Source organism: Anabas testudineus, chromosome 17 (genome assembly GCF_900324465.2).
Source record: "Anabas testudineus chromosome 17, fAnaTes1.2, whole genome shotgun sequence".
NCBI lineage: Eukaryota > Metazoa > Chordata > Actinopteri > Anabantiformes > Anabantidae > Anabas > Anabas testudineus.
The window spans coordinates 11,611,086-11,637,679 of record NC_046626.1 but is presented as its reverse complement, the minus strand read 5'-3'; the positions used below and the strand labels follow the sequence as shown (position 1 = coordinate 11,637,679).

The 26,594-nt window shown below is 38.3% G+C and overlaps 4 protein-coding genes across 4 annotated transcripts; 2 read left to right on the top strand and 2 right to left on the bottom strand.

Moving 5' to 3' along the window:
* Positions 1 to 837: 837 nt before the first annotated feature.
* Positions 838 to 8,125, bottom strand: ubxn7 (UBX domain protein 7). Its single transcript, XM_026375298.1, has 11 exons — positions 7,998 to 8,125; positions 5,886 to 6,039; positions 5,596 to 5,660; positions 5,403 to 5,468; positions 5,154 to 5,266; positions 4,584 to 4,730; positions 4,087 to 4,177; positions 3,648 to 3,778; positions 2,872 to 3,376; positions 2,704 to 2,783; positions 838 to 2,181 (listed from the first exon to the last, which is right to left on the bottom strand). Exons 1-11 carry the CDS (start codon positions 8,101 to 8,103, stop codon positions 2,020 to 2,022), a joined length of 1,620 nt encoding a protein of 539 aa, XP_026231083.1. The 5' UTR covers positions 8,104 to 8,125; the 3' UTR covers positions 838 to 2,019.
* A 1,012-nt stretch (positions 8,126 to 9,137) lies between these two features.
* Positions 9,138 to 14,829, bottom strand: ppp1r7 (protein phosphatase 1, regulatory (inhibitor) subunit 7). The gene is made up of 10 exons (XM_026374311.1): positions 14,697 to 14,829; positions 13,836 to 13,931; positions 13,649 to 13,704; positions 13,395 to 13,460; positions 13,034 to 13,164; positions 12,682 to 12,844; positions 12,409 to 12,525; positions 12,212 to 12,316; positions 11,991 to 12,077; positions 9,138 to 11,424 (listed from the first exon to the last, which is right to left on the bottom strand). Exons 1-10 carry the CDS (start codon positions 14,734 to 14,736, stop codon positions 11,248 to 11,250), a joined length of 1,038 nt encoding a protein of 345 aa, XP_026230096.1. The 5' UTR covers positions 14,737 to 14,829; the 3' UTR covers positions 9,138 to 11,247.
* Positions 14,830 to 18,426: 3,597 nt separating this feature from the next.
* Positions 18,427 to 22,586, top strand: si:dkeyp-13a3.10. Its single transcript, XM_026374310.2, has 6 exons — positions 18,427 to 18,674; positions 19,350 to 19,532; positions 19,639 to 19,896; positions 20,566 to 20,658; positions 20,951 to 20,968; positions 21,542 to 22,586. Exons 1-6 carry the CDS (start codon positions 18,608 to 18,610, stop codon positions 21,625 to 21,627), a joined length of 705 nt encoding a protein of 234 aa, XP_026230095.1. The 5' UTR covers positions 18,427 to 18,607; the 3' UTR covers positions 21,628 to 22,586.
* Positions 22,587 to 22,962: 376 nt separating this feature from the next.
* cdc20 (cell division cycle 20 homolog) lies at positions 22,963 to 26,544 on the top strand. The gene is made up of 11 exons (XM_026374309.1): positions 22,963 to 23,027; positions 23,461 to 23,671; positions 23,785 to 23,927; positions 24,012 to 24,108; positions 24,211 to 24,336; positions 24,416 to 24,612; positions 24,714 to 24,808; positions 24,913 to 25,147; positions 25,306 to 25,431; positions 25,511 to 25,628; positions 25,857 to 26,544. Exons 2-11 carry the CDS (start codon positions 23,482 to 23,484, stop codon positions 26,033 to 26,035), a joined length of 1,506 nt encoding a protein of 501 aa, XP_026230094.1. The 5' UTR covers positions 22,963 to 23,027; positions 23,461 to 23,481; the 3' UTR covers positions 26,036 to 26,544.
* The last annotated feature ends 50 nt before the right edge of the window (positions 26,545 to 26,594 follow it).

The following is a 26,594-nucleotide window of genomic DNA, read 5'->3' as shown; positions in this document are numbered from 1 at the left end:
AAAACAACTGTCATTAGCCATTGTTACATTTTAAAACAATTTTTTTATGTCTGCTTATGTTTCTGAAGGCAGATCCACTCCTCCTGGGGATGATGTTATCTTTGCTAGAGAGGTTTTATTGCTCTACACACTAAAGGAGTTCTGGTAGATTAAAATCTGGGGACATATTTGATCAGGTCATATATTTTCATTTTCTACTTGTTTTCAAACTCATGATTTTTGCAGTATAGTTGTCATCGCTGTGACAAATTCCTTTGCTGACAATAATCTTAAGAGTGGAAGTCACCTTTTCATTGCTTATTTCGGTGTAGATACACACATTCACAGCACATCTACAAATGTCAGTCTGCACCAGACTAAACATTTGTCAGCCTACATGTCATCTAGTTTCGGCAAAGTTTTCACTGTATGATGAATTAATCACCATTTTTCACACATAATCCTCTGTTCATGTCAGATGAGCTCATCCATTTCAGTGCATGTTTGCATAAACAGGGAACTGCATGTAGAATACATTTTCAGTAATTAATTATAATGTTTCTATTTTTTGTTATGATTTTCATTGTTATGCGTACTATGGTCCTTCCTGTCCCTCAAAACCACTGCTGCAACTCTTTCAGCTGATGTTTAGTTGTCTACTGATGCCTTTGTACCCCTTTTTATGAAAGCACACAATCTGGCTTCTCACTCAGGGATGACACAATCTTCTTGTACAGCCATGTCATTGTCTGAGGTGCAACACATGACATGATACAATCTTAAATGGAAAACTAGGAAGAAACTGAAAAGACGTAACCTATTCTAAAAACTTTAAATCATGAATCTAAGTCGGTCTTATCGGCATAACTGATCGATATTTTAATCTTAAAATGTGCCAGAAAAATAAACTCAGCAGGGACAAGTTTAGCAAACTATTTAAACAAATCACAACAAAATGCAGAGTTCCCATTTCCTTTAAGTGTACTCTCTTCATTTGGTTTCCATCTGCAGTAAACACAGTTTTGCATTAAAACTGGTTGCAGCTGATTTTGAGGCAATGCTACCATTTTATTGATTTATGGCTGCAAGGTTTCTTTAAATAACCAGTTTATAAAATAAACTTAACAAACAACCAATCAGAACCCCTGTTGGTTTTGGTGGTTATATTTCAACATCAGTATATTTTCTTGGCAGCATATAAAAAAAAAAAAGAAAAGAAACAATGACTACAGCTAAATATCAGTCTCTCTAAGCCATCTCTGTACAGTGTAGGTCCGACTGATGAGATGTACCATGCTCCATTCATTCCCTTCTGTATCAAAAGTTGAAATCCAAAAACAATCTTCTAGTCTCTAATAGAAACTGGAGTAAAAATATGCAGATCAACCCAAATCCTCACAGATCTACATAAAAGTGTCAAAGACAGATAGATGTAATTTTCTTGACTTGTAATTTGCAGAACTTTTCTCTCCTGCTTTCCAAAATATAAATGTGGGTCAAAATAAACATGAATGAGCCTCCCTTTACTTGTCCCCAGTTGCAGAAAATAAGAGGATGAGCTAGAAAATAAACTCTGACATTTGACATATTTTCTGGGAGGTAAAAGTCTGTTTGTACAGGTCCCTGGTGCCTCAGCATCAATTAGTGAGCCTTTGTGTGGGTTTTTATTTGAATATGAACTGCAGCACATATATACCTAATGTGCCTCAGTGACAAACTGGAGCCTGCATCAGAATAGAATATATCACATTAAAATATCCACGACTGCTGGAATCTGTACCACCTTACTGGCCAATTGTAGAGCACTAACAATGGATTAGGCTGTCAGTAGAGACACCAGTATTAAGACTAGTTGAGTGGCGGGGATAATATTACCTCCGCTAACGGCTGACATGGCAAAAAAAAAAAAGAGAAGCCTAATTCCAGGAGAATAGAAGGTTATGGAATCAAAGCCAGTAACATCGTCTCAGATCATTGGTGAAAGGGTGAGGTCTACCAGAGATACAGACAAGCAAAATGTTGAGTGTGTCTGAGAAAAGGCTAGTTCCTCTCCTGCACGAATACAGTCTCCTGTGGACAAAGTCCCGCCTCCTGCAGTGTGATGTCATAGTCCAAATGAGTGAGCTTCCTTCTGGGAAAGTTGGTGACAAGTTCGAAGTGTTCGTTAGGGTAACCTTTGGACTGGACGTGTCTTACCAGGGCCTTCAAGAAAGACAGATAGATTTAATGAACGTGAGATGCTTTATGTAACAATGAAATGGTTATATTTTATTTTGGTAAACATCATCAAAAAGATTTATCCCACTTTCGTGTCGTTACAATGAATAAGAAGCTGGAACCAGCAGCCAGAGTTGTCTTGGCTTAGTTTAAATTAGTAAACATTATTGTGTTGTTGTTTCTTTGATATGTACAAACTTATCAGACCTTAAAAATGAATATTTCTCGGCCAGCAGCAGGTGATGCATGCTAAGACATATTCCAACACATCACCCTGCACATTTTACACTGATTAAACAAATTACATTTAATGTGTTCATTAGCGAGTTTTACATGTGCTCTTAAGCAGATTTTAAAAGTAGTGGCTGGCCTCAGCCTTCAGTCTTTGTGATAAACTAACTCAATCCTCTGTTTATTTCTGTATCTCTTTATCTGAATCTCAGAAACAAAGTAGTGAACTGTATTACCAACTTTGATAGTATTTATCTGAATTTGATGTGTTCTTACCATAAGTTTTGCTTTAGATGACAAGGAAATTTGCTCTCTCTGTCCATCTGGGTAACGGAGCATCAACCTAGCTTTGGGACCTATGAAAAAAAAAAAAAACACTGTAATAAATATCATCTAATTGAAAGTCACAGACAAAACACACGAGAACAACACACAGTGTCGTACCATTGTCATCAGGACATTCAACATCACAAGTTGTGGTGCTGCTGGTCTTTGACGGACCGGCACTTTCTGTTGCTGGGGAAAAGTGGTTCCCTCCAGAATCAGCTTCAGGCTGAGGATGACGAGGAACAGCAGCAGAGGTCTCCAGGTGGTTCTTTTTGCTGTCCTCTTTCTTATGACTGTGGTTATTTTCTTTGTACGGAGACTTTCTGTGGGAAGAAGTGGAACTATCAGGATGTAGACGCTGCTGAGCCGCAGTGACAGAAGCGACTGGGTTGTGTTTGCTGGTAGAAGTTTTCTCTTCGTGGGGTACTGGCGTTTCACTGTCTGAGCCATCAACAGAGACAGGACCTTCGCTGTCAGAAAAAGGCTCAGCGTCTGACTCGTCATCTGATCGGGGTGAATCAGGGGCTTCTGGGACATTTGAGGACTCATAATGGGTCTCCTGCAGGGAGGCTCTGATCGCTGCCTCCAGCTGACTGTCTTCACTGGCATCAATCAGACTCTCCTAGAACAGAAAGTGAATGTATTCATCGGTAATTTGGCAAGAGTAAACAGATAGATGTACTTACTATTCATTTAATATATTTTACATATAATATACAATTTAGAGATCAGGAAGTTGTTGGATGTTACAATGACAAAACACAGATGATGACTTTGCAACTGGTACATAGTTGTGGTCTATGAAAGATTTAAGAGTACTAGAGAAAGAAAAAAGCTCTTATGAGACCACAAAAAGAACAAGTTAGAGGCGACACATGAGATGAGAGACCCACAGAGCGAGCTCGTTTGGCAGGGGGAGCCTGGCAGGATGGCCCATCAAGCTGCCCATGCTCAGCCAGGAAGCTGGTCGCCTGTTCCAGGAACGATGCCACATCTAGCTGGTTCCACTCCACCATTTTTTGACCTTATGAAACAGCACAGGTCAACAACAAAACTAGTATACAAAACAATAATACAAAGACAGCAAAAACAGGAAATGGAAAGGAATGTATTTAAATTTACAGATCATCATAATCATTAAACATCTGCTTACTAACATGGTCTTGTTAAGTTTCTTTGCTGTTACATGGATGACGGTGCAGTGTATTTATCTTCATTATTTATTCAATGAAAATGTCATCACATACTGATCCCATTACTTTTAATAATATTTCTTTTGGTTTATCATACGTTGAATGTGTTACCCCGACCTCGGTTTACATGAACACTCACCTGTGCGGGGGTCGAGGATGGAAATGTAAGGAAACTTGTTCAGCTTATAGAACTGAATGTATCTTTGTCCCTCTTCACTATCATGATATACCTGTAATGAAAGTTAACACATGGAAAGTAGTGAGTATGTAAATAGTGAGTTACTAGTCCATCACAGACTAGAGATCACATGTATGTAACACAAAGTTTTCTCCTCAGTATGAGTGGTTATGGCATCATGATTATTTTTTTTTTATTAATCTTGTATCCTCACTTTAGTGATTTACGAACATTGTCAGCTCAAAGGACTGACTATAAATTATCACTGCATGATGTATTGATTATACTGTATATTATGTACCTTATCTGTACGTGGACAATTAACTTCCGTTTTAGTTATATCCAATTAGTTTTATTTGAGCCACTGGATCCTGAAAAAGGCTTCAGTGCAATGGCTGCAGGGACATGACAACATCAGATCATGTATGACCCACGTATGAGGAGAAGTAACTACACACCTGCCAGAATATAAAGTGTTCTCTGATGATGGTCTTCACTGCATCGTTACTCCAAACATCCCTGTTCAGGCACTGGCAGGCAAAATCCTGAACATTTTGAATGTTGATCATTAGCCACTTGTTCTCCAGCTGTCCACAGTCTTTCGCCTGAAAAAGCAAAAGAGGAAATTACAGACTGAGATAAAAGACACAATACCATGATGAGTTTAGCCAATTACTGCATTATGAAAGTGTTAACGTGAGTGTGAAGATCAAAATCAAAATGTTTATGCTACAGTTTGAAGTTAATTACAATCACTAAATAAACTTGTTTCCCTTTTATGTTGTGTTACGTGATCATGTCATAATGAGCATGCAGGTTTTCATTTTAATACTCATTTAGCCAGATACTCAAAAACTGTCTTTAAAAAAGCATTCTGACTCGTGTAAAAAATACTCTTGTTTGCCAATCTCTAGGGTACCTGGTTTCCTGGCTCTGATCTATGCAGTCACTATCTGAAATTTCAGTAAAAGTTCAGGCAAACTGAATAAAGATGTGCGGTGTAACTTGTCCGGAGAGTGACTCCTCACCGTCTCAAAGCTGCCTTTGTGCATGAGCTCAATAGGAGGACGGAAAAGGTCTGCCAGGGTGCTCAGTTTCTTATCCACTGTTCCACCGTTACGCAGCTCCTGTTCCTGACGGACTAGAAAAAGAAAAAGATTCATACCCATTGAGAAAGTTAAAAAGGCAGCAACAGAAAGGTTGAGACAGAGAGAAAAGTAGCAAGAGGTAGGATTTCATTAAGACCAAATTCACCACCAACCAGATTGTAAACTTACTCGTTTCTGTTTGGAAGTCTCGGAAACCATCAAATATTGATCGAGCTGGTCTTCTTCGCTTTGGTACTGTTAAAGTGAAGAAACATCAAAATTCACATTCAGCATATGAAGAAAAGTGCATGGGTAGTCAGATAATAAGTTAGTTTAAGACCTGTTTGCATGAAGTAGAATAAGAAAAGAAGCAGTACAATACCTCCAAACAGTGGTTCAGGTTCCACTAATATGTCCTGCTTCTGTGGAATGGGCGCTCGTACTTCACTGAGACATAAGGCAGCACATACAGTATTACTCTACGAATGCCAACTTGAGCATTGAGTATTAATTAAAGGTGCAGTTTGTAAGATTTATTGGCATCTAGCAGTAAGGTTGCAGTGAACATTTGTCTCACAGTTTCAGTGTTGTCTCAGATGGGTTTAATTCCTATTCATGATAATCAAACATGACAAATCAGGTTTGTGGTTTGTGAAAAAAAAATCTTCTCACTCTGAAGGGGGAGCTCTGCTGCTTGACGCTGCTGAACTGGAGCTGGTGCTGGGCTCCTCTGCTATCCCACCTCCATCCAGAAACATAGTTACTGCCATCTCCAGGTTGTTGTTGCATGCTTCCAACATATGCTTTCCTACACTCTCTGTGGCTCCTAAAAAAGTGTTTGACATAGACAATGTAAATGAGAAACATACATAGTTACAACCAACTAACAAATGTCATTAATTTACTAACATAGTTTCAATGTGCAGAACAATGCAATTGATATCAACATTTAATGTGAATTGTTGGGGAAATAAGGAAAAACTGATCATATATAAAACTAACGAGAGCATTCACCTAGTTTCATAATTAACAAAACAAGTCTACATGACATTAATACCAAACATTAAAAGCAGACCTGCAAAGTGAGGCAACAACTTACAATCTGAGATATAAACAACATTTCTGTATAAATGTGTGGCAAATTAAAAAAAAGCTGGCTCATTATGTATCACTCTATCACTCAACTCTATGATGGAAATAAGAGAATTTACAGATGGCCTGTTTCACGCTAAAATAACCTATTTAACCCACTGTATTGATTCTGCATGTTGAAGAATGTTTACTACATGTTTGTTACAGCTAAACTTCCTTTTACAAAGCATCCCATAATATTTTTATTAATGGCTTTCCGCCTGTGGATTTAGTTAATTACAGTATTTTAAATTTAGTGTACATTGTAGACCACTGACTGCTGCCAGATCTATGAGCCTGATATCTATGTTTAAGTTTTTAAAGCTATAATATATTGGCAAAAACTTAGACAACCATCTGTAATGGCTAAAGATATCATGGCCACGTTTTGTTATTGTGTGATTAAATTTAGTAACTTCATAATGAATGTTAACAATATGATTAATAATAATAATACAAAATATAATCAACAAATATTATATATTAATTTAGATTTTAATACTAACGTGATGTACACAAAAAATATACATTAGTGTGAAACTGTGCATTTTGCATAATACATAATCTTACTCCCGAGTATATTTTTGAGTTGAGTTTGTGTTTCTTAGTTAAGAAAATTCTTCCATGCATGCATCATTTCTGTTTGTAAATGTGTATTTTTATGTGGATTCTGTTACTTTTAAGTAAAGCTTGTTAGTACTTCTTCCACCTCTAGTCTTTGCAACTTTACTGCATATACTCGAAATTGAACTGCCTTAGAGTAAACTCATGAAAAAAGTACAATATACTATTGTATATTTTAGAAATATACATTTGTATGCTTTGGGAAATGATGAGGCACTCGTGCAAAGTATAGGTTACACGATATGCTGCAAAAACCAACACTAGTCCTTTAATGTCCTCAGATTAGAAATCGTCACAATGCATAAAACAAAATGCATCCATAAGTGGAAACTACCGATTAGAAAATTAAGTTTTAGTCTTCTTTAGGGCACAATACCGTGTGCCTACAATGATCGCTCAGTGCCTACTGCGCATGTCCGTTTCACTTTCTAACTGTATCAGCCCCCGAACTGAGTCTCCGGTTTTCTCCGTGTAACTACTTACATTTAAAACACTGTCCGTCATATTAAAGCGTACATAAACTACTGAGGACATGTGAGCGAGTAGTCAAAGACATAAAGTGTGTTCATTCAAGTGTGGTTGACAGCACAGCCAGGGTGAAGATGACAGTAACACAACATTAAGCCTGGCTGGTGATGAAGAAGGGAAATGTTACACAGCGACGTCCATTCCACATTATCGAAAACAACCAGTGCAGAAAGAGCAGAAAATCTGCTCCAAGCTGGCGAGATTGTGACTATAATGAGCACCCAAAGGAAATCTGATGTTTTAAAGTGGCTAGGACAACAAATATTCAACGCTAATGGTTTTATCCTCCGTCTTCCGAGTCTTTTACTTGAGTTTAGCAGAACACTGCTTGTGTTTTTTCCCTCTGCAAAAGCATTGACAGCGCAGGGGCCACAGCAAGACTTTACGTCCGTATTCTCACCTGCGCACTAATTTCGGGGTTTGTTGGAAAAGAGGCCTATTCCTATTGGATAACCCAAACCTACTTAATAGACCAAATGCTAAATATTATGTTATTTTTACCTGTTATTGCTGTGAATTGTTGTATTAACCCGTTCACCCCCGGAGCTGAGGTGTCTCCGAGCGCCGCCATCTTACCGCCACAAACAACAACATAAATGTGGCGCATGCGCCAAGCCGTCCTTTTTCCCTGCCTGGCGCGGCGCGAGCCCCCTGCGTCAACCAAGAACTGCATTGTGGGTAATGTAGTCCAGTAGGTACAAATGGCGTGAAAGCTCGTGTATAAATTATCAGGCTCACTTTGGCAATATTACAAATGATTTTGTCGATTTCTCATAAATATGCTGCAGCAAATATACGTGCCAGAGTGCTAAACTGCTACTGTGGAGTGTATTGTGGAGAAAATTATTGTGCTCACATGCTAAAGTTTGCATAGCATGGCCTAAATCCAAATGAATGACCTTTCATCATTGGCTGCATATTATTGCTCTGTGTTGTAGGCTATAATACTTTTATTTTCTACTCTAGTTTTTTGAGGCAGTCTTTCAGAGAGCATTAAGATCCATCCCCAGATTTCCAGTATGTTCAAGTCTACAGACTGGTTGGCCAGTATTTTCAACATTTTCCAAAATTCTCAAGGTCAAATATGATTATTGTAATCACAAAATAACCCAATGCCTTAGTATTGTGGTTTAAATATTATTCACAATTTTGTTTAAACTTTTCCTGTAAAATAAGTAATTACAAGATTTGGGCTAAGTCAACACTATATTATTGATTTGTGAATTCAGGCAGATTTATTTTTTCATTCCTAGAAAGATGGATGTTTGCAGGTTGATGTACTTGATGTTGTATCTTGTGGTATGTGGGATTAAGTAACATAATTCAGCTGTTGAAACATCTAGGGGACATTTCACATCCACAAATACATGGATAGGCACCCTAAATAAAAGAAATATACAAATAAATAAAAGAAACAACTAAGACGACTTTCAGTGAGTTTACTGAATTAGGTTTAATTTGAAATTCAAGTGACATGTAATTGATGATTCAAAGTACAACGTACAACTCCATTTTGATTTTATATTGTATCTTTAAAAGTCTATGAGTTAATGAAGACAGGTCGATTGTTCTGTTTGCAAGTTGTTACTGCATCTGTCATGACAAATACTACTACTCTTATAAACCAAAGCATAGACTTACTATTAGTAGTGTATTTTTATTGTTATTTGCATAATACATTCAGTTTGAAACCAGCATCAACCAAAACCTGAAGTTCCAAAAACAACGAGCTAATAGCAATAACTGCTCATTCGGTGACTGATAAAGCTCAAGTTATCTTAATTATTGTATCTCACACAAGTCTGTGCTGCCTGGAATGAACAAGAAAAAAAGATATCATTTTACAAAGGGAAGGTGACGATGGCAGCGACTTTCCACATCATGAGGTGTCCAAACTATATTTACAATTACACAAAATGACACTTCCACGCCTGGCCATTTGTATTGTAAATTAAATTTAAGCTGAATATAAAATAACATTACATTCTTATCAGTAATCCTTAGTGGCCTTAATGTTCTGCTAATATGGTCTCAGAAATGTTCTACACTTAATAGTCACACAAACAACTGGATTTAAAAGAGTTATAACTTATAGTAATAATTTCCATTTTTTGGAAAGAGATCAAACTGTCATAAAGACATATTCTATTATACAAACTAGAATGTTATACATTACCTTACCTACAATGGGAGATTGACTATTGAAACCCACTTTAACACCAGTGTAAACTCAGATGGAATTAATTACTGCTCATCATCTTATGTTGCACAGTAATCACTTAGTTCACTGCTCTTCATCTAAACACAGCAATGCTCTGAAATCTGATGCATCTATACTGTCCTGACGTGACCTATTAGCCCTGAGTGGGAATTTCGCTTCATATAAAAGATGCACCACTTTTTAATTTTAACAGGGAGTAAACCAAATGCACTCAAGCATTATATACATGAGACCAAAAGAACAAGTCATTCACTTTAAGTTCAAGGTGGTCGTCTTAGTGGTTGAGATGACCCTCTTGGATTATATTTAGATTTCTCTTTAGGCCATACTGAAGGCCTCACTGTAGTGCATTTACAAATCTGATTTTTTTTCATCTCAAGTGTGTTTTTTTTAAAATTGTCTGTGTCAACAGCATTAAGAAAATCTTACATTGTTTAACATCACTTATGTGATCCAAGTCCTGCCATTACTAGGTAAATTTACTTCACAATCTACATTTTACTAGTAACAATTCAATTTAAAAAGTAAATTCTCAAAATCAAAGGAGAACTAAAGCTAATTCAGATACAAAATGAAAACATCTTTATGGACACATTAAATAATTTTACATTCTCATGAGCTTTATTTTACTGCAGAGGTCACTTTTGTTAATCAGAAAATTGGCCTACAAGCTGTAAAATGTTTGGACAAGAAATAGACAAGGCTGCTGGGCATCAAAATGTGCCCTTTATCAGTATTTATACCAGTTTATGAAAATTATTATTTCATTTTTGTTGTAAAGGATGTGTTCCTTAAAAAGACTAGTGTGTTACATTACTAAATTGCTTTAAACGGCATCTTAGGATTCATTTTCAATGTTTCTATGATGACAAAGTTATTATCCTGGTTAAGGACACATATGAAGCATGAACCAAAAAGGTAGATAAGTAGTATTCTGAGGATTTCAATATGTAAACTGGAATTTGTTGTGGGCTTTCCCTTTAAAGTTTGAGGTTTAATTCTTTTTTTTTTAATCAGTGTGTAACTTGTCTCAACTTGTCCAACAAAGTAATAAACTCACTAAATCCCTCAAACAAAAACAATGCCAAGCTTTCCTTTCATATATTAACAGTGCCACTTCAACAATGTCATCAATAAGGCTGATCTCTTATTTTGCTGATGGGTACTGCTTGATTGAGCACAGAAGTCTCCATACTGTATCCTACATGTAAAATAATAACAGCGCAGAGGAAAAATAGAGAAATAGGTGTCAGGTAGTTCTTTCTTAAATCATTTCCACAGTTCATATCCAGCTTAATAAATAAATAAGCTTCCACACAACAGCATAGATCAGGGTGTGAATTAGTGCATACATGCATACATGTATGTTTAGTGAGCCATGGGTGAGTTCAATGTTGGAATGTGTATTCGTGTTTGGAGTGAATATTAGATTCAGTGAAGCCAGTATGTTTCAAAATGAAGTGTGTTTTTGTAGGCATGGCAGGCAGGGAGGGAGGTGAGGGCGAACACTGTGATGCTGTATACTACAGTTTAGAAGCGGATGAAGGTAGCGTCGATCTGGCGTACAGTGGGCAGCGCCAGCATGATCTTTCGCCGGTACTGGGGGTCCTTCTGTAGTGGATTTCTCTCAAGATAGACTGTCTCCAGAGACTTGGCATTCTTCAGCTCATCCAGATCTGACCAGTTGTCTATCTGGTTATCATTCATCTGTGGAGAGGTTACAAGACAATACATGCAGTAAGACGATACTATTAGCATTGTCTCTTTTGTAACCCACTGTATGGGGGATGAGCAGAATATCACTGATCATATAAAAACAAAAAAAGAAAAGAAAATGAAAGATTAGTAACACTACAAATGAACAAATTACCATGCTGCAAAGGCTTACTAAATAGTTTTTAAAATATTTGGACTCCACCAGTGAACTCTCAGCTTTAACATCCTTGTTACCATCCTCAGGAGTGGTTGACTAACAAAGATCATACCAAGAGCAAGGTGTACAGTAGTGTGGGACAACATAAGAAACAAGTAGGAAACTACTACATGTAGGAAACTAAAAGCCTGTTGCACTGGCTAATATCAACAATTAGAATTCCACGATCAAAACCTATGGTGTGTATGGCAGAGTTGCATAGAGGAAGCCATGTACACTACCTTACTACTACCTTTCCCTTTTATTTTTGTAGTAAATGATATGATGAGGATGTAAATATATATATATACACACAGTTCCTTTGTAACAACACAACAGTAATTTTAGAATTTATCCATACCCAGAACTCCTGTAGCTCTGTCAGATGACTGATGTTTTCAATTTTCTTTACTCGATTTGCTGCAATGTCCAGGGTGGTAAGCTTTTTCTGTAAGGAAAACAAATGGTATTGGACCGTACAGAACAAACTTTGTTGTTACATGTTTGCACAGTTAGAAAAATGCATTTTTTATTTTATTTTTTTTCAAAAAGGGAATGGGCTGCTGTATTTCTATGACTCACATTGTTTTCCAAGCCCTCAATGACCTCGACACCATTGTGACTCAGATAGAGCTCTCTCAGGTTGACAAGATTCTGAAGACCCTCAATTTTTGTAATCCTGTTACTCTGAAAGGAAAGGTACATAAAACCAGTGTCTTGATATAAACACTCAATGTTATTATTTGCACAAGTACCAAAGAGGATCTGTGTGAAAATACCTGAATGCTTAAAACAGTCAGGTTATGTAAAGCATCCAAATTCTGAAGCTTGGTTATTTTATTGGTGCCAAGAAACAAACTTTGCAAAGATGACATTGTATCCAAGTTTTCAATGACCTGTGAACACAAAATATCAGAGAGACACAATTAAAAACTAAAAATTAATCTACAATGTCCTGTGTAAACCTTAATGGTGCCCAACAACAAGTTAACATAGCAGTAGCATATCATACTGAAAACTGCTCACTGCCAGAAAGAGCCTTTATGTCTCACCCGGATGCGATTGGAGCCCAGCTCCAGCATCTCCAGCACTGCGAGGTGCTCAAGATTGGCAATCTGGCTAATTTTGTTGTGAAGCAGAAACGCTTTCTTCAGCCGAGTCAACTGCTCCAAACCCTCCACCTTCCTCAGAAGGTTAAAGGACACATCGAGTAGTCTGTTGATCAGTCAAACAAACACGACTGTTAGGATTTACTGTATTTGAAAAATGGATGAATTCTTTGTAATATAACATTAGTGAATTAAAAAAGGTTTACGATAAACAATTTGACCTTTGCCCCTTTTTGGCTGAAATTTCTTTAATATGTGGAAAAAAACTAAAACCCAACAGTGTTTCCAGACTTACTCCAACTGTGTGAGGTTGTGCAGGTTCTCAAGTTTGCGAATCTGATTGTCATAGAGGTCTAGTTCCCGCAGTGAGCTCAAACTGTCAAGGTTTTCTATCTTTTTGATGAGATTCTGTCTTAAAGAGAGCGTCTGTTTAAAGGGACAGATGGAAAAAAAAGAAGCAATTAACAACTTTTCAGAAATACTGAAACTTTCTTTTACAAATATAATTCACAAAGAGGAAAAAAGCATGTCATTAAAAGCAAAATGATGCCCAGTGTTTCCAAGTAAGCAAAGGTAAAGGAAACCATGCTGCTGGTTATGCAAACGATTACTTTATTACTCACTGAGTATCAAATATTGATGTTGAGCTTACTTACTTTAGCCTTTTGTAGCACCTCCAATCCTTCAATCTTTCCAATGCGACAATGAACAAGATCAACATCCTAGGAAGAAGACAGACATACAGCTGTTATAACTGTGTCGTGTAGGTACCTAGTCCATTATGGACTTAAAAAATCTGTAAAATAAATCTATGTTTAAAAAGTGTTAAAGGCATTATACTGGAAAGCAACAGACTTTTTGACAGTAGCTACTTCCCAGCAGCAGTAGTATTTTTACATAATCTTCTAACCTCTTCTTCTGGGTCCAAGGTTATGGTGTCCATGTCCACAGGAGACTCTTCTTTGCCTTTAATGAAACCCAAAATAAGCCATATACACGTATATGGCTAATTCTACTGTGTATGACTGTCATGTAAGATGAGGCTGATTATTTGCGTTAATATCTGTTCCTTTATTTGTAGTTTATGGAGAATTTACTTGTGGTATTGGGCTGATTGGGGTCCACATCGCCATTGATACTCCTCCTCCTGGTCTCATCATCACCAGACTCCTCGGACTCGCCCCTTCGGTCCACTACAGTCAGCAGATTAAGACAAGAGAAGCTTAATTTCACCACAGAGGTGCAGTGCTGTTATGTTCCTGTTATGTATCAGCGACACATTTAGCTGATGTACGTGTAATATGATGCAGAAACCCAGGCCCAGCTCCACATCGCTCACCGAGGTCGTGCAGCATCCAGCTCCTGTCTACCTGTCACCGGGCTATAAACCCTGGTTATTAGATTATGATTCTGCACTACGCAATGTGCGGAAATTGTGCTAACACGTGTGCCAAATCTGGGTTAAGGCTGCCGATGAACAGCTCTGCTTGGGATCCCAGCTTTATTTAAAGTCTTACCACTTCAGAGAGAGCTTTCAAGCTAATGTTAGCCGACCTGCCTCATCAGGCTACACACTGCTAATCATGTTAGCTAGTTAGGTGGACTAAATGGACCACATGAGACAGGTAAACGGGCTAACATTGGAAACAGGTCATGTTAGGTCATGTCACTAAACATAATGTTAACCCAGTTTCTTTGGAGTAGACCATACATCTAGACAAACTGAGACCAGCTAAAGATCAACAGGACAGTATGAGTTGGCTGAATAGCGTTAGCTAACGATTCTTGTTGTTAGCTTATTAGCTAGCTAGCATCCCTAGGATGAAGGTCTGGTTATGAAAACTGTGAACGCGTCGTCGGACGTGCTTATTCAAAATCTGACACATTTATCTGCACGAAGGCCAGGTTACCCCGCGGACACGACCACGACACGGCTGCATCTTCACACGTTTACTCACCTTCCATTTCTTGAAGCTCTCCAACAGACAGGGAAGCCATGTTTCTAGTAAACACTCCTGACAACCACCCAGCCAATCCGGAGCAGGCTGGTACAGCGGACCGACACGAGGGGGCGCTGCTCCTCCACGCTGAAAACACAGCAGAGCCAAATGTGACCCTGCACCTGCCCATCCATGAAAGCTGGAGTTTTTTATTTAGCAGTCATAGACGGATTAGGACAGAACAAGCCACTGGGTACAGACATGTAGCAGGCCCCTCAACACTCCTAAATGATCTAGCACACAGATCGTCTATTTTCTGTGACTATTTTGCATCTCTTTGTGGTCATTATGTGTTTCTGTGGTGACAGTTTGCGTCTCTGTGGCCATTTCATTTGTCTCTGTGGTTATTTTTTTACGTCACTGCTGTCTCTTGTGTGTTTTGTGTCTCTTTGTGGCGGTTTTGACAGATTAAATAGATAGATCTAAACTGAACTAGACAGAAAACAAACGGCACCCAGTTACATTTATAGAATAAAACAGGCAACTATTAAGCATTCTGCGTTGTACGTTGAGATGATTGTGCAATACCAAGGAATGCGGAGATGCATATAACACAATATAATTAATTAATAAATTTGTCATTAGCTGGCTTGACTAGGTTGGAGCAGAGCTCTCTATTGTCTGAATATAGTCATTGTACAGGGTGATGGCTGTTGGCAGGAGGAATGACTTCCTGTACCTTTCCTTATCACTGTGGACCTGAAGAAGTCTGACTAACGCTGTTCCACTGTTTGACCAGCAGGCTGTGGAAAGGATATGTGCTGCTTTCTGTGATTAGTGTCTTATTTTGGTTTTCTGATGTCATTTTGTTTCTGGGGTATTTTGAAGCATGGCTTTGAGGACATTTTGTCTGTTAGCTCTCCTTTTGTGCCTATCTACGGTAATTGTGTGTGTCTTCATAGTTGGTTTGCATTACTGCCTTCTTGTATAAGTCTCAAGAGAGCTAATGGAAAAATGGAATTTGCCCCCAGTCACAACCCTACAAATAAACAAAATAGGTTTGATCTAAAAAAAAACTAAAAAACATACTGGGCTGCATTTCACCATGCCATTAAAACTCAGTTTTGAAATGCTGAAGAAATCTAGCTAAAATCTAGGTATCCAAGCCAACTGAGTACATTATCTAGTGCATAGATGTCATTTATTGTAATATTGTAATAACTAATTGTTGTCTATCAAGCGATTCAGAGTCAGAACAGCTTTGTTGCGAGCATGACACATAGCAGCAGCAGTTTTTTTTACCAGAGTGAGTGTGTGAGTTTTTAATCTTTAATCTCTTTAATCTCTGAGTTATAACTTTTAAGAAGTGCTTGTTTTTTCAGTTGTCAAGAGCCTGAATGAATATTGGACTCTGAAACTAGTAATTCGTTTTTTGCGCTCTGTACCTTCCAGTGACACATCTTTTCACTCACAAACAGAACAAGCAGTCACATACAGTAGTAAAGTAAGGTAGCATGGACGGGGCTAATCTGCACAGTGAATACTTGTGTTTTTTATACTTTCAGCAAACTTTGCTGTTATTTTTTTAATGTGTAAAACACTTTGTTTTGCCTTGATTGAAATGGGCTATTCATTTGTATTGCCCTACATTGCTTTCAATGTTTCTTCCACCTGTGAAAGTGGAAGTGTGTTCTCATGTGAAGACGAAGCCTGACTGCTAAAATCCCCTCTGTCAGTGAAGGCCCCTGCTGTCTTGCAGCAGACTGTTTATACAACCACTTCCCATCTGTGCTGCATATCTTCCATTTTAAGAGTGTGCCTGCAGAAGTTTGAGGCATGTAATGTAAATAAAAGTCTTGACACCAGTACTTAAATAATTCCTTTTTACATAACATTTAGTGACGTCACATAAGCATAACATTTCACATGGGCATTTAACACACACAGGCACAAATGCAGTAGCTGAAAATTTCTCATCAGTAGTGTTCTCCTAGGTCATTTGTTTCTAATAACGTAAACCTTTTATGTGAAGCATCACATGTGATAAAAAGAAATTGGAACATACTATTCATCCTTGACCTATTATCTGGATAAGAAATGAACAAAATGCTCTGTATTATCAGACTGTAAAACAACAGCACAGTGAGTCAGCTGGGATAACAATAAGAGGAAGTTGAGGAAATATGTCTTTCATGTTCGTTAGTTCATTTTTTGTTTTTAAAAGAGAAATTAAAAAAAAAAAGTGTTACCTAAGTGTTGGGTGTTTCTAGTTCCAGAAAGAGATTTTGGTCACTTACAATGAAAACTCACACAGTAACTCAAACTCATTTTTATTTAAGCAAATCCTCATGTTCTGAAGTTTGGACACATCTGACACACTGATTTGCACTGTGCAGAAAAAAAAAACGCATATGAACCTGATTGTGTTGCTTTGTCTGATCACGTTTGATCACGTCTAAATTATTGAACACCTCAAACTCGGAAACTGTGTGGGTGTGAGAGACGTGCTCTTGGCCTGCTGAGAATGAACTCTTCTAACATGACATTTACCAACATTCAGACAATAGGGTATTTATGGTTCTCACACTGACGTGTAGATTGTTTAAGTTACTTTTGTGATGTATTATAGTTTTAAGTTGTGGTAGAAATGTTACCAGATAGATAATTAGGCCACTTAGATAATGTGTACATAAAATAAGAGACAAAAATGTTTATCAGAAAGAGAAACAGACTACACATCAACATGTCAGTACTGCCTCAGGTCAAAATATTTAAACTTTGCCCCTTCACATCTTTTAGTGTTGTTGGATTGTTATAACTTGTCCATTAATGTGTAAGAGAGTTTTTACTCTAGCAGTAAGTCAAAGTGTAGCTAATCCTAACTATTGTAAAAACAGTTTTCCAGTTTAATCAATAACATGTGTTACAGTGTATTCAAATGCTAGAAAACTGTTTTCAGCTTTGTGACTCCATTGCATTTTCCAATAAACCAATGGATTTTAAATAGGTTGTCTTAACAAAGAAATGGAGTGAAAATAACAGTATCCCTGACAAAAACAACTCGCATAGAAAATTGAAATTTGTCCAGCTTGTTTTAAATGCTGTATCTGCAAGGATGCATAGCCGCAAACGTTAAAAAGAAGATAATAAAAAACAGAGCCTCTCTGTAGGTAATATTCGTGTATAGGCTCACTGATGTGCTATCAGTATTTTTGTTCTTACATACTTTTTTTTAAATCATAGAATAATTTATTTTACAGTTAGTTGGAGTTTAGTTACATTGCAGCTTTAATTATGATGTATTATGGATTAGCCACCTAGCAGAACATAAACTAATTAAAATCAGCTACATATTTACACATCTTCCACCTCTGATACTCCCACTTAAACCCTAATCCTAATCCTACCTCTACCTATAATTCAGCCAGTTTTAGTAAGGCTCAGTGAAGTGGTGCCCAAAGATAATCTGAACTGTTGCCAAGGGGAATAATTATTAGTTCCCATGGTTACCATAATTAAACTTGAATGAGCCACATTGCAGTTTTTCAGGTGTTCAGACTAAAACTCGCTCCGTGTCTGACTTCAGGCGTTTGTTTGGTAAACTCACTTTGTTTTCAGGAGCAGGGTCCTGGTTTGACAGGATCCGTCCCGTGTGCACTCACTTCCCCGTCCATGTACCAGCTGTGCGGGCCAATCAGGAAGCGAGGAGGCTGCATACTGAATGAAGCTGCTGCTGCTGCTGCTCACACCCGACGAGCAGCGCGGTGAGTGCAGGCGGACGGCCGGTGTTGTCGGTGTTGTCGGTGCTGTCGGTGCTGCTCTTCCGGACGTGTTACCTCAGCACATTTAAATGGCTTAAAGCCGCCGGGGCTCTTTGGAGAGTTTGGTCCTTCCCTGACGCTCGGACGCTGCTGACTGGATTTGAAGAAATGCAGCTTGTTGGGCTCCTTGTGCTGCTCTTGTGCCACTTATCTCGGGGCTTTCCTGTTCCAGTAGGTAAGAGGCTTGTTTTGGTTTGTTCTTGTTGTTTTGTTTTTTTGCACTTGCATTTCTTTCCGGGGTAGCTGATGGATTAGTTACACCGAGAAACGAATCACACAGTGAATCACTCATGAAAAACGGACTCACGGTCTCGTACTTTAATATTTACCTTTGTAACCTGCGCCTGCTGCTCGTGGTGTGGGTGCAAATCACATTACAGATTAAAAGTGTAGCATATAATCGACTCTCGTTTACAGGAACAGCTTAACTATCCGAGAACACCTTCTAACCTAACAACCCCATCACAAGCCAGCTCGTTTCTGGGCCTGTGCCTTGTGTAATGGGTTGGTTGCAGCAAATTAGATTGTGTAGATGCAAACTGCTAACACAGTGTACACAAGTACAAGGGGATGTTTACTGGATAGATTCAGCTCATATTGTAAAATACTTTGCACAGGAGCTGCTCTCAACTACAGCATTAATTATCATGAAATGTATGTGACAACATGCAGAAGAAATGGGTGCTTATACATATATATATATATATATATATATATATATATATATATATGTACATGTGTGTGTGTGTGTGTGTGTGTGTGTCAGATAAACTGCTACTTTCACTTTTGCTTTAAAGTTTAGAGTGATGCAGTGATCATTGTTTTTTCATGCACCATTGTTTTTCATTAGATACCATCATAGTTCAGGTCCAGCAGTGGAGAGAGGCGGGAGCTCAGCATGTCGTCCAGCAGGTTCTTCTCAATGGAGTCACGCTCACTGGCACGAGCCAGGAGGTTAACCATATCATCCAAAGCATTTCAGCCGATTCACTCCTTCCAGCTGTTATCAGTGACAACCAAACTTCGGTGCTAAGTAAGAAAATCATCACTATGTGACATGAATGAATGTAATGACTCATATTTCATCTCATGATCAGCCAAGGATTATTTTTGTTCATAGCCTTTGTTTTAATTCCTAGAAAATCACACTGTGCTCCGGTCTCGTGAATGCATACTGGAGGGACCTCAGCTGCACTGGGCCGACCGTGTTTTCTTTGATGGAAAGCTCTATCTGACTCTAGACGACAGTGATATGTGGACAGCCCACCTACCACAAGCACTGACCTTCAAATTGCAGTGGAATCCGGAAGCACAGCCCACAAGAATGGAAAGAATCCGCCTTCAGGAGGGATGCATCGAAGTATTGAAAGAGCTGAGGCTTTCTGAGGAACAGTCAGGTATCAGGTTATCTGACAATAAAAAACAAATAACAACCGCATAAAAATACTCGGGGTTCTCAGAGGTCTTTGCTATTTCCTTTTGTGTGACCAACCGCCTAAAACCCAACGATATTAAAATTCAAATAATATAAAATAGAGATCAGCTTATGTTTATCTTACACTTGAGATGCCAAAATCAGAGAATTTGGGCATTAACACAATGTATTGATTATTTAGTATATTTATTAGTATTAGTATATTTTGAAACATCTAATAGGGGCCATTTTGACCCCTGGAAAATATTTTTCTTTAGTACAAAGTAGCAGTACAATATAATGGTAGTCTGTAAGTGAAATTAAATCAGATTACTTTTAGTTCAACATTAGTGACTACAAATTAATCACAATTTAGATGAGACATTTTGTTTGTCCATAGCTGTAGTTGTCTTTTGTGACTAATAAAAATGTTTGAATGCTGCTGGTGGATTTTGGAGGCAGCTGATGGTATTTGACTGTAAGTTATATGACACAATCTGAACTAGAGTAATAAAGCACGATACCAAAGTAAACATTTGCATGTCGATGTGAATGCATTTCACTCATCTCTGAATTATCACAGTGCATGTTTCATTGTGACCTGTTTTTTTGACTGTCAGGTTACAAATTTGAAATATTTTCTTCGTTCCAGGGATTCCTTTGCCACAGTTTCTGATCCCAGTCTTGTCATTCCTGGCCCTGACTGGGTTAATCATGATCGGCATCCTTATCTCCAAAAACCATGGTGAGTAAATAGGTACATTTTCATTTTTTGATTAAGATAGTAATGTGGCCTTTAAGTTACAGTAAAGCTGTTTATTTACAATAATACAGTCTTGTGTTGCATCTTGTGCTGCAGGAACTCTACTTTAGATTAATTTAGATTTCTTTAGATTTTATACGTCAGTGACCCAAAGTAAATGCTACATAACTTATTTTAAAACATGCTCTGTCACATGGCTGTTGGTATGGAGTCTCACAATCATAGGCAATCTAAAGCATGGTCATGTGCTTTGTCTTTCTCACTCTCTGCTTAGGTTTGAGGCACCCCGGAGGTAAGAAAACAGTGACTCTTATGTTTTCTCTTTAGACTCTGTGCACTTCTCAGTTAACAGCCTTGGGAGAAGATTGTTCCAAAGTTAAATATTAAATAAGTCCAATGCCATAGACACTTTAGATAAGTATGGTCTTGTATGTTTGTGTGTTATGTACTGTGTGATATTGTACATTATGCCCTAACTGTTTTAATGACTGAATATGAATGTAGTTGCCAGATTAGAAACTATTTAGAAAAGTTTATTAAAACTTATATTGCATACTCATACTGTTAGATTCACTATGTTTCAGTAGTAGTGGTTAACACTGTGAAAACTAGGAGTTTAGTTAGTTTTACAGCCAGGTTAATTGGTGACTCTGAATTGCCCATTGGTGTAAATATGAATGTGAATGTTTGTCTGTCTTTAATATGTCAGTCCTGTAATCGACTGCCCAGGGTGTGCCCTGCCTCTCATTAAAGACAGCTGAGACTGGCTCCAACACCCTTAACAGGAAAAGCGGTTTAGATAATGAATTGATGGGAGTTCTTCAGTGATGAATCTCAGACTAATATTACTATGATTTATTTGCAGGTGTTGTTGGCTCAATTATACATTACCCAAAAGACATGAGTGAAATGGCTCCAGCCAACAAAGGCAGTGGTTACAGTACCTTGTAATTCAGATCTCCAGCTGACAGGAAAATGGGATTACATTTAAGCTTTCAACTCTGTTTCTCCTGCTCAATGCCTGTTTATTGATTTAACCCATTTCTTCTGCTTGTGTGGATAGTGTCACTCCCTGAATAGTCACCTTTTGCCTCAGTACCATCAGCATACTGCAGTGGAACAAACTGTGTTCAGATCATTTGTTTTTTTTTATCTCTGTAACTGCATTTCTGGCCACATTATTTTATGCACTTTAACATGCATGCATCACACTTTACTCTGGTGCTTTTATTGTAGGTATTTTCTATATATGCCTATACATAGTGTCAGTATAGTCTTTTTGCACAGATAAATGCAGACATTTAAATCATCATTATAGTGCCTGGACTGAGAATGAATTAAAAGTTCTGTTTCAAGCACATATTGTACAGTAATTAGAACAAGTTAAGAGAACTGAGGGGCATAGAAGAGAAAGTCACAGACTGTCTTACAGTCTGTAGATAAAGCCCAGCTCAATTTAAGTGTTTGTTTTGCCATTGATAAACCGATCCCAGTAAAAGCCTGCCAAACACTGGATAGACCGACAGTGTCCAGTTTCCCCACAGAGTCTTGCTGTATTGTGTTATTTGGTTTGAGATACTGTCCTTGTGGTTTATTATATTTCCTTCTGTACATTGTTGTAATTGTCTCTGTTTTACCGATTGCATATTTGTTTGTGAGAAAATTTAGTGTTTAATTAAGGATGTCTTATGTGATGCATATTCTGTATTTTGTCACATTTTTGTCAATTTACCTCAATCTGTAGTATTAGTTAAAATGCTTTTAATACAGAACTGGAGCATGGCACAGAGTGCTTCACTGCTACCAAGACTTTTTATTTACTGTATTTGTGCACTGCTGTATAAACACAGATAATGTGACTCATGGGAATAAAGTGGGGAGTTTACACCTTGTCCATAATCATATCATTTTGACAATGACAGACTTCCTTGTTTGTGAAGTTAACTTACAGTACATTCCAATAGAATAAAATACATTTAAATACAGAGTCAAAGGTGAGGAAAGCCATACTAAAGCTGTTTTTAAACTTTGCTGACATTTAACATGAACTGATTCACAGCCACAGCACCATGTCTGACCAGCAGGTGGCGGAAGGCCTCCTTTTAAGGCGGATTGTTGCGTTGCCAGGAAGTGTCTCCACCAATCACATTCGCCCATTCGTAAACGTTACCATAGCAATGCCACGGGAGTAACGGCAGCCCGTCGAACGAGCCAATCACGGGAGAGGTTTGTGGCATTTAAACCGTGTGGCGTCATCGCCACGAATTTCAAATTTTAGAACGGAAGGCGAAGAGCAGTGTGTCTCAGTGTGTCTCAGTGTGTCCCAGTGTGTCCCACGTTTTGTTGAGAAGGTGAGCTCCATTTGTTTGTTTTGAAGAGGAACAGCTACCACATTTGATTCAGTAGATCAGATACGACGCTAGTTAAAAAACTAGAACGATTCCTACTCCAGATTCGTTTGTTCACTTTCGGTTATGTTCAATTGTGGTAACTAACTAACTAACGTTAGCTTACTTTACCTTGAAGTAACGTTAGCTAATAACTACATTCATCATAACATAGCGGGGATAATGCTAAATTATTTTTAATTTTAAATTATTTTACCTACTGTAATAAATTCTTCTATGTGTTTATGCCATAGTGTAGTTGAGTTGTGTTGCTTTGTAACCGCTTCAGCAATGCTAACGCTAACTGATAGCTAAGCTAAGTTAAGCTAACTTAAAGCGCAATGTTGCACGTCGACATTAATGTAACGTCTGTGACTTATTTGTCGTGATGTCCAAGTCGTGTCAATACCTAGATGAGATGGCACAATTTGGGTTTGAAAACGACATCCACAGTATCCTGAAGCTGGATATGCCCATCACAAACGGTCCCATGGCGAGATGGCAGCGAAAAGCCAGTTCATCCAACACATCCGCCCTGAACGGGTTGTCGCCTGGAAAATCTGCCAATGTGTCGCTGAGTTCATCAAAAACCCCGAGCAAAACGCCAGGTAAATATGTAACCTACTATATGTGCTATTGTAACTAGACCTGCTGAACAAAATGGTGCACGTAGTTCCAATACATCTCCGCACATGTTGTTCAATGAGGTACTGTTTTGCAGGCAAAAATAAAAAACAAACTCCCTCGAAGATGGGGGGCGACCGCTTCATTCCCACCCGAAACACCAAACAAATGGATGTAGCAAGTTTCCTGCTCACAAAGGAGAATGAACCTGTGGATGCAAATGAAGCAGGAGTATCATCAGTAAGCTGTATTTTGTGATAAATATCATTTTGATCACTTTCTAAATCACAGCATTTACTGATTGAGGCATGTTGGTTTTTACAGGAAAACCAGAAAGCCTGGTCGGTCTCCCTAAATGGATACAACATTGAAGATGCAAAGATCCTACACCTTGGAGGGAAACCTCTGAATGCTCCAGAAGGCAATTATATTTGCATGCTAACATCATATTAAGAATATGTGAATATACCATGATACATTTATTTATTTTTTTTACTAATTCATTTTTTTGTCTACTTTCTAGGCTATCAAAACAACTTGAAAGTACTTTACAGTCAAGTAACAACACCCGCCTCTATCAAAAAGACAAGGTATATATCTTCAACGCCTGACAGAATCTTGGATGCTCCTGAACTTCGAAATGATTTCTGTAAGTTTGGTACTAAAGAGAACTTTCCTAAAGCCTTTAGTTAAACTTTAGACCGGATGTAATAATTTTTTTCTTCCAGATTTGAATCTGCTTGACTGGAGCAGTCGAAATGTTCTTGCTGTGGCACTACATAACAGCGTATACCTGTGGGATGCCACCCAAGGAGATATCACTCTGCTCATGAAGATGGAGCGTGACGAGGACTACATCTGTTCACTATCCTGGACTAAAGAAGGAAGCTACCTAGCTGTCGGTACCAGTGACTGCAAAGTTCAGGTCAGTGTGGCAATAATGGCTCCACATTAAGTTCACATGGTCAAATTTTACATGGTACTTTCATTATACAAGTGTTAATGGTGCATTTTTTTTCCCTTTAGTTGTGGGATGTTGAAAACCAGAAGCGTTTACGCAGCATGGCCAGCCACACAGCTCGAGTTGGTAGCCTGAGCTGGAATGAGCACATTCTTTCCAGGTACATTTTACATTTACATTTATCTGAGAAACAAAAGGGTAAAATTTCTTTCCAATCCTCTTATTGGTCTCTAATGGAGCACGTTCGTCCATTTTGATTTACAGTGGCTCCAGATCAGGACAAATTCACCATCATGATGTGAGGCTGCCAAACCACCACATTTTCACACTGACTGGTCACTCACAGGAGGTGTGTGGACTGAAATGGTCTCCTGATGGGCGGTACCTAGCCAGTGGAGGCAACGACAACATGGTGTTCGTATGGCCATATGTGTCAGAGGGTGGCAGCAGGAACAGCCAATCGCTGCATAGCTGGACTGAACACCAAGGAGCTGTAAAGGTGAGCAGCTTTGTACTTGTACGGTTTGGGAGAGCACTTATTTCTAAGGTAGCCAAAATCTCTAGTCATAATCAACGCAGTGACCTGTAAATGTCATAAATATTATCTGCTAGATGTTTAGTCTGAAATTCTTTTTTTTTTTTTTTTTCTTTTTCTAGGCGTTGGCCTGGTGTCCGTGGCAACAAAATATTCTAGCATCTGGGGGTGGTACTAGTGATCGTCACATCCGTATCTGGAATGTAAACAGCGGCTCCTGTATCAGTTCACTTGACACTCAGTCACAGGTAACGAGTCCTTTCTTAACTCTTTAATCTGGAGGTCACAACATAGAGCTATTTTCAAATCTCTTCACTTTGTTTTCAGATCTCATCGCTGGTGTTTGCACCCAACTACAAGGAACTCGTCTCTGCTCATGGATTTGCCCACAACAATGTTACTATCTGGAAATATCCCTCTCTCACTAGAGTTGCAGAGCTCAATGGTGAGTAATTTTTTTGATTAGACCAGGGGTAGGCAACTCTGGTGCTGGAGCTATAACCCTGTTAGTTTTCTTACCATCTCTGCCCTTCCACCACTTACCTGATTTAGGTGTGTCCAACCAATTTAATGCTCATTCACACATACTTTACTTTAAAGGAAGCCTCCACAGACCTGGAGTCAGCTGTAATGAATGGTTTCTCCTGATAACGTATTGTTGCTCTTGTTTCAGGCCATGAAGACAGAGTTCTCAGTTTGACTCTGAGCCCAGACTGCTCTACCATTGCGTCTGTTGCTGGAGATGAGACAATTCGTCTGTGGAAGAGCTTTGAAGTTGATCCTGTTAAGAAGAAGGCCAAAGAGAGGCTGGTCAAATCAACTAGCAGTGTCATTCATCAGTCAATCAGATAATTAGCTTTGTCTTGATTTTGTTTGAAGTTTATGATCTATGATGCATTTATGCCAATGTTTTATTTAATCCACAATAAAGATTTCCACCCAGTGTTTTAGCCATAGCTGGCATTTTACTGCTCCTCTTGGTGATATAATGGGTTGTCGTCTCAATTGTTTATACAGGTTTACTGACGTGGTAAAGAAACTTTTAACTGGTGGCTTCTGAGCTATAATGCTTTTAAAATGTATTTATGACCTTGTTATCTTTGACTGTAATATAGAACCATTGTACACATTGACCTGGGTTATAAATAAATGGTTTGATTACCTTATCTGTTTCTCTTAATGGGCATGTTTTAGCACTGCCATGTTGGAAACGGTAAGGGTATAACAACTTCAGGTAACATACTATTTAAGAATTCACATGTACTCTTAGCAATAAAGGAAATGCTAAAAATGGCTTCCTTTTTTTTTTTCCACTTATTGTGAAAGGTTTTCCTTTTGCATGATTCTTGGGTTGTAATAAATTTACAAAGTGACAGTCAGGATCGCTGATGTCTCCTAATTTTTAAAATAT

Excerpts from the sequence above, each read along its gene's own strand:
- ubxn7 (XM_026375298.1), bottom strand. The coding sequence starts at position 8,103 with ATGCGCCACATTTATGTTGTTGTTTGTGGCGGTAAGATGGCGGCGCTC. Across the intron at positions 2,784-2,871 it reads TGAATGTCCTGATGACAATG|GTCCCAAAGCTAGGTTGATG; the intron begins GTACGACACTGT and ends TTTTTTTCATAG. Across the intron at positions 2,182-2,703 it reads CATCTAAAGCAAAACTTATG|GCCCTGGTAAGACACGTCCA; the intron begins GTAAGAACACAT and ends TCTTTCTTGAAG.
- ppp1r7 (XM_026374311.1), bottom strand. The coding sequence starts at position 14,736 with ATGGCTTCCCTGTCTGTTGGAGAGCTTCAAGAAATGGAAG. Across the intron at positions 13,932-14,696 it reads AGAGCTTCAAGAAATGGAAG|TGGACCGAAGGGGCGAGTCC; the intron begins GTGAGTAAACGT and ends TGCTGACTGTAG. Across the intron at positions 11,425-11,990 it reads CAGAGCTACAGGAGTTCTGG|ATGAATGATAACCAGATAGA; the intron begins GTATGGATAAAT and ends ACCTCTCCACAG.
- si:dkeyp-13a3.10 (XM_026374310.2), top strand. The coding sequence starts at position 18,608 with ATGCAGCTTGTTGGGCTCCTTGTGCTGCTCTTGTGCCACTTATCTCGG. Across the intron at positions 18,675-19,349 it reads GGGCTTTCCTGTTCCAGTAG|ATACCATCATAGTTCAGGTC; the intron begins GTAAGAGGCTTG and ends GTTTTTCATTAG. Across the intron at positions 19,897-20,565 it reads GCTTTCTGAGGAACAGTCAG|GGATTCCTTTGCCACAGTTT; the intron begins GTATCAGGTTAT and ends TCTTCGTTCCAG.
- cdc20 (XM_026374309.1), top strand. The coding sequence starts at position 23,482 with ATGGCACAATTTGGGTTTGAAAACGACATCCACAGTATCCTGAAGCTG. Across the intron at positions 23,928-24,011 it reads ATGAAGCAGGAGTATCATCA|GAAAACCAGAAAGCCTGGTC; the intron begins GTAAGCTGTATT and ends TGGTTTTTACAG. Across the intron at positions 25,432-25,510 it reads CACTTGACACTCAGTCACAG|ATCTCATCGCTGGTGTTTGC; the intron begins GTAACGAGTCCT and ends CTTTGTTTTCAG.